This window comes from Priapulus caudatus, unplaced genomic scaffold (genome assembly GCF_000485595.1).
Source record: "Priapulus caudatus unplaced genomic scaffold, Priapulus_caudatus-5.0.1 Scaffold382, whole genome shotgun sequence".
Lineage (NCBI taxonomy): Eukaryota > Metazoa > Priapulida > Priapulimorpha > Priapulimorphida > Priapulidae > Priapulus > Priapulus caudatus.
The window spans coordinates 170,549-176,599 of NW_014577443.1; the positions used below are offsets into that span (position 1 = coordinate 170,549).

General features: G+C 50.6%; 1 protein-coding gene and 1 long non-coding RNA gene across 2 annotated transcripts in view; both read right to left on the reverse strand.

Annotated features, from left to right (window-relative positions):
- Positions 1 to 2,610: 2,610 nt before the first annotated feature.
- Positions 2,611 to 3,995, reverse strand: LOC106809762. Its single transcript, XM_014812962.1, has 3 exons — positions 3,732 to 3,995; positions 3,385 to 3,634; positions 2,611 to 2,840 (listed from the first exon to the last, which is right to left on the reverse strand). The coding sequence occupies exons 1-3, from the start codon at positions 3,993 to 3,995 to the stop codon at positions 2,611 to 2,613; spliced, it is 744 nt and encodes a 247-aa protein (XP_014668448.1).
- Positions 3,996 to 4,058: 63 nt separating this feature from the next.
- LOC106809765 overlaps positions 4,059 to 6,051 on the reverse strand; it is a 5,655-nt gene continuing 3,662 nt past the window's right edge. The window contains exon 2 of the long non-coding RNA XR_001393903.1: positions 4,059 to 4,101. This is a non-coding gene — a long non-coding RNA (uncharacterized LOC106809765). The remainder of the gene's footprint in view (positions 4,102 to 6,051) is intronic.

Below are 6,051 nucleotides of genomic sequence, written 5' to 3' on the forward strand. Positions count from 1 at the left end.
GCGATAACTGGTTTAGCACGTTCAAGTTGGACGCCCTCGCTGTTTCTCTTTCTCTGGGCTGAGAGCTGGATGATATACACATCTGGCAGAAGTTTTCCGGAGAAGTCGCTGTGACGTGGCCGAGTGTGGAAAGTATTTGGTTCTTCTGCCAGCACTGCATCTAGTTGTGCTCACTGCTCACCACACACATTAGTCATAATGAAACTGTACGTGTGTGCGTGCGTACGGTGTGAGTGTGTAATGTGCGTTCGTGTGAAGTGTGTACGTGTGGGGTACACGCGTTTGTGCGTGCGTGACCAGAGCATGTAGGTATCCAACTAAATTGACCCAAATAGATACTCTACTGGAATATTAAGCCAGCCACTTACACAGTGATCAGCGCCACCTACAGGTGAAATAAAGTTACAAACTTCAATTACATACAATAAAAATATTGATTTCACACTGACATATCTCACCCTGCAGTATCACATAACGTAATTAATTGGTAAACTCATTTTCCAAAAAGACACGTGCTCATTGATTGTACTGTTTTGATAAACAAATGTTTTGATTGAGTTTTTCTGGATCAAGTCCCCATATAAATGTTATCACCTTTTAATCCCCAACATCTTCCTTATCGGCTCGTAAATCTTTATGGCCCAGTCACACCTACGCGACGCACGGCACACGCAGTGAAAATTAATCAAAAAATGGAAAATAAGATCAGTGCGTCGTTGTGCGCCCAACTTTTGTCAGGATTCGGGAGAAGATAGCGAGTTGACTACGAATGCACAGCGTGTTGCTAGCGCACAGAACGAATGGTCCGTGCATGCACCGCGCATTCAAAGCACAGCCAGCAAACGGTCAGGTCAGCGAACGAACAGGTCAGGGATATGGTGTTGTGAGGCACCCTCCACCCATAGGACATTGAGTGATACTTGGTCCCAGAGGCAAGATGCCGCAGAGTGAGGGCAAGCTTCAGGCCAGGGTCGAGGGCCTCTCTGTAGGTTGTATTCTGCTTGGTGATCCTCGGACCCACTCTGGTTAGCAGCTCGTCGAACATCTCGGGGGGCATCCGCATGAAGTTCTTGAAGGCTGCCTAGTCTTCGTTACGAAGTTCAACAAGTAGCTGGTCATACAGGCCAAACTGTCGTCGCCTACCGATCCACGGTCGGACCCAGAACCTTCGTTGACCTCTTCTCTTTCTCCTTCTCCTGATGACATGGACTTGGTGAAGTGCCAGTTCCATGAGGTTCTGCTGATGTTGGAGAACCGCAATTTCGTATTGTAGTCGCAGCCTGTCGGGATCCTCCATCTTCTGAGGTGGTTCTTCTAGACACGATCAGCAGTAACCTCTGTCATCACCCATGAGGGTCGAAGCAGAAGTGATGAGGAGGTGGGGGCGGAACCCGTTTATATACCCCATGGCTACACGCTGCGTACACGCTGCGTACACGCTAGCAACACGCTAGAAAAACGCTGGGCGCGCTACAGACTCGTTCAGCACTCGTTCAGCATGCCCATATTCGCTGCATGTTCGCTGGACATGCGTTAGAAGCACGCTAGGTATGCGCTAGGTGTGCGCTAGGTGTTCGCTACACCTCAGCCGACGAACATACAACGAATACCCAGCGTGTGCTCCGCGTGTGTCTGGCGTTGGTCCAGAGCGCTCTGCGCGTGTCTGGCGTCCTTCTGGCGTGTACATTCATGCGTCTGCTAATTTTTCAGTGCGCGGGCCGTGCGTTGTGTATGTGTGACTGGGCCATTACATATTTTTAGGCAAAAAATAGGCGCATATATATATATATATGTATAATTATCTATATACATAGAGTCAGGATATATATTATTATGTTAGGAGGAAATGAAAGAAAAGGATTGTGCAAGGCCTAATTATTGGAAATCCAATGTTCACTAGGTTTTTACACTAGGTTTCTTCGCCCTACGACTTATTACATTCAACTCAACAAAGCAGACTTCAAGCTACCTTAAACATTTATCTAGCATAGTGTACAAGTGGTCCTATCATACACAATAACAATCAACAGATACAGACTAAAGAATACTGAACAGGTTTTGAAAATTTCCACCATCAAATCGTAGGTCTACTTGCTGCATTTTCAACAAGTGGCTGTGCACATAGATATCCTATACATACCCACTAGCACTGCACCTACGCAGAGCAATTTGTGAGAAATGCAAAGGGTGGAACTAAGATTTTGCTGTAGGAAATTTTCGCAAACTATGCCACATGTTTCAGTCTATCTCAGCGAATTGTGAATGTGTAAAGAGGAAAACCGATTTCTTATGATGCTAGGCAGCTCTTGTTTAAGTTATACGCAATAAATCGTAGTCTTATAAGCGCTAACGAACATTGGACTTCCAATAATTAGGCCACGCACACTCCTTTGTTTATATTTCCTGCTGATATATGTGTGCATACACATGCACAGGATAAGAACCTATAGTATTTATTATTATTGAGCCATTGGTCCTATTTACCGTTACTTAGCCATTGGTCCTATTTACCGTTACTTGGCCATTGGTCCTATTTGGCGTCACTGCGGCCAGATATTAAACGCTGTCCGCTATGGAAGAACGCACATCAGGAATTACTTCACCCGCTCCCTATCCGCGTTTGTCTCTGATCTCCGGCTCTCCTGCGGGCTGCTGCACCGCCGCGCATCTGGGAACATTCCTCTTTATCCGGAGCCTCGCGTAGAAGCTGAGCAGGAGAGAAGCCAAGATGGGTCCGATCCAGTAGACGATGAAGTGATCCCAGCGGGTGGCGCCCTCACAGCCGAACTGAGCCGCCGTGGCGAGGATAGGGTTGTAGTACATGCCCGTCAGCTGGAGACCTGCGAGGGAGAATCGGAACTGTGGTAGTCAGAGCAGGATAGAAGAGACCTGTGAGGGAGAATCGAAACTGTGGTAGTCAGAGCAGGATAGAGGGGACCTGTGAGGGAGAATCGGAAACATGGTAGTCAACGCGCGATAGAGGAGACCTGTGAGGGAGAATCGGAAACGTGGTAATCAATGCGCGATAGAGGAGACTTACGAGGAAGAAATTCAAACATAGCAGAGTTAGTGTTATTGTTAGGGATAGGATAATTACATATGAATGAGGGACCAAAACAGTAAGACTAAAGTAGACCTGGGTCCAGCACCCTCACCTGCCAGTCAGATATATTTGTTAGTATTTGAGATTTATCGCACACTATTTTGATTTCTACTGAACTGCGCGACCCAACAAGAAGTCAGTTAGACACACAGCGCGCGCACCCACCTACCAGCGACAGCCATTACTATCAATAACTAATGCAATAACTAACGTGATTATCGCACGTTATTTCCATTTCTTATGAATCGTTTAACCTAACAAGAAATCGGTTGGACACAAACCTGCGAGCGTCGTCACAGTGCTGGCGACGGCAGCGAGCGGGTAACCGACGCGGCGCCACCTATCCTTCACGACGACGCAGAACAACCCGTGAAGCAACGTCGCGAGGAACTCGTACCAGGCTCCGCGCACCGCCGACACGCGCAGGTCGGCGACGCACGACCACGCGCGCGCGCGAGCGTTGTGCGCCGCGCACGGCAGCGCCGCGCGCATCGCCTGCGCCACGGGGAACGCCGCGCGCGCCACGCACAGCTGAGCTCCGAGCAGCGTCGCAGTCGTCACGGCATCCTCGTCCCCGGCGAGGAAGTCGGCGAGGACGCCGCACGGGTTGCCGCGGCCCGTGCCAAACCTCCAGCTGGTTGGCGAGGCTCCCGAGGAAGAGCGCGGCGATGTAGGCGCGCCGGCCGAGCGTTGCCGCGACGACGCCGTTCTCGAACGTGAACAAGCAGGTTTGCAGGGTCGCGATGATCTCGAGCGCGAGGCGGAGGCGCGACGCGGCGAGCGTGCATCGGGCGATGCCGCGGCACGCGCGCAGACCCACGAGAACGCACGCATAGTAGGCAAACGTCGCCGCCACCGTCGTCATCGTCGTCGTCGTCGTCGTCGTCTCCATGGCGACGGGGAGTCGGTCGGAATGCTTCTTCGGTTTCTTTCTTTGCTTCGGGGGAGAAGCCGCTTCTATTGGTACGCGGCAGCAGTACTCAGGAACGCTCGTCCCACTGTAAGAGAAATGCTGCACTAAGGATGTTGCAGATACCATGACGGGTAGAGGGGATGCGAAATCTCTTTTTTAATCTTTGAACTGATGCTGAACTGTCCTGTGCTGTGCTGTGTGTGTGTGCGTGTGTGTGTGCGTACGCGCGCGCGTGTGTGTGTGTGTGTGTGTGTGTGTGTGTGTGTGTGTGTGTGTGTGTGTGTGTGAGTGTGTGCGTGTGCGTGTGCGTGTGCGCGTGTGCGTGCGTACGTGCGTGAACTGTGCTGAGTTTAATTGTACCTGTCCCACTGATTATTTTGCTGTTATTGTTGTCAGTAATGAGCGGTGTGTGGCCAGTCAAATCTGACACTTGCCAAAAAAGTGCTTTCGATCAGTCAGATTTCACATTCTCCGGTCAGGAAGTTCGGATGACGTGCAAAACCACAAATCACACATCTGTTTAGCACATGTGTCCTCTGTGCTTCTCTATAAATGTGTCCTCCGTGCTTCTCTATAGATGTGTCCTCCATGCTTCTCTATAGATGTGTCCTCCGTGCTTCTCTATAGATGTGTCCTCCGTGCTTCTCTATAGATGTGTCCTCCGTGCTTCTCTATAGATGTGTACTCCGTGCTTTCTGATAGATGGTCCGGTCCGTGTTCTCTATAGTATTATCAGCTACACGTAAGACCGAGCTAATCTAAGTAAATGTTGTCATGACATTTTTACCAGCTACAGTTCCGTTCGGCTCTAAACAAGCTGCCAACTTAAGGCCAGTGCGCCTGCGCCTTCAGTGTTTCACCACCATACATCGTCACTATTACTATTAACCTAACCATAACCCCTAACCTAATTCTAACCCCCATCGCGTACGTAAGGGGTCATGTATAAGGCTTGCACCCCCCTCCTCGGGCGGCGTCCCCCCCGCCCCGACATGCCGGGCGAATCCCCCTGACTGTAATGTCTATCATATTATACGCACTCGCCATGCTTCGGCAATAGCATTGAATCCCTGATTGGCCTACTACTATCTGAGACTGAACAGGGATGACCTGTTGAGACATGATGGTCCTATAACCTGCGTTAAGAAGAGTAGAACGCGAATTGAACGAACCTTACTTCTATTAGTAAGGCGGTCCGTCGATTAATTACATTCTACAGTCACTGAGTTCCGCGAGATTCATGGATAGAAATCAAAATAGTCGTATGACACCCACGCGGTACAAGAACTGGATAAACGCTTCTGCAAAACTAGGAGACCGATTTTAAGCAGCCACGTGTCCACTCTCCCTCTTTCCTCTTCTCTGCTTTCTTTCTCTGGTCTCTCTCTCTCTCGTGCGGTCTCTCTTCTTTCTCGTTGGTCCTACCCGTCTCTCCTCTCTCTCTCTCTCCTTTCATCTCTCGTCTCCTCTCTCCTCTCTTATCTCTCGCCTCTCGTCCTCTTCATCCTCTCTCACACAGCAACCGTCACTACGCACGCAACGCAACGCACGCACGCAAAGGCACGCACCGACAAGCAACAAACGCACACATGAACAGCTTCGCCGCAGCACCCACCACAGCACGCTGCGGTCCTCTTCTCCCTCTCCTGCCTCATGATCTCTCTCTCTCTCTCCTCTTCCCCCCTCGCCGCTCCTCATCGTCCTCCTCTCTCTTCTACTTTACTCTCCGCGCTCTCTCTCCTATCTATCTTGAGTCTCTCTCTCTTCTCCTGCCTTCTCTCTCTCTCTCTCTCTCTCTCGCTCATCTGCCTCTCCCCCGTCTCGTCTCCTTGCTCTCTCCGCTTCCTCTCGATCTCCTCCGGTCTCCTCTCGCGGCCCGTCATCGCGTTCTCTCTCCGTCTCATCTCTCCATCAATCTCGGTCTCTGTCTCTCTCGTCGGCGTCTCTCTCTCACTCTCTCTCGTCTCTCGTCTCTTTCACTCTCTCGCAGGTCTCCGCTCTTTATCTCTCGCTCCTCCCACGATCTCGTTTCGTC

Bases quoted from the DNA above. Each gene is read 5' to 3' on its own strand.
- LOC106809762 (XM_014812962.1), bottom strand. From the start codon at position 3,995: ATGGAGACGACGACGACGACGACGACGATGACGACGGTGGCGGCGACG. The intron at 3,635-3,731 runs GTTTGGCACGGG...CTCGGAGCTCAG, and splicing joins GCCTCGCCAACCAGCTGGAG to CTGTGCGTGGCGCGCGCGGC. The intron at 2,841-3,384 runs GTTTGTGTCCAA...TCTCCCTCGCAG, and splicing joins CACTGTGACGACGCTCGCAG to GTCTCCAGCTGACGGGCATG.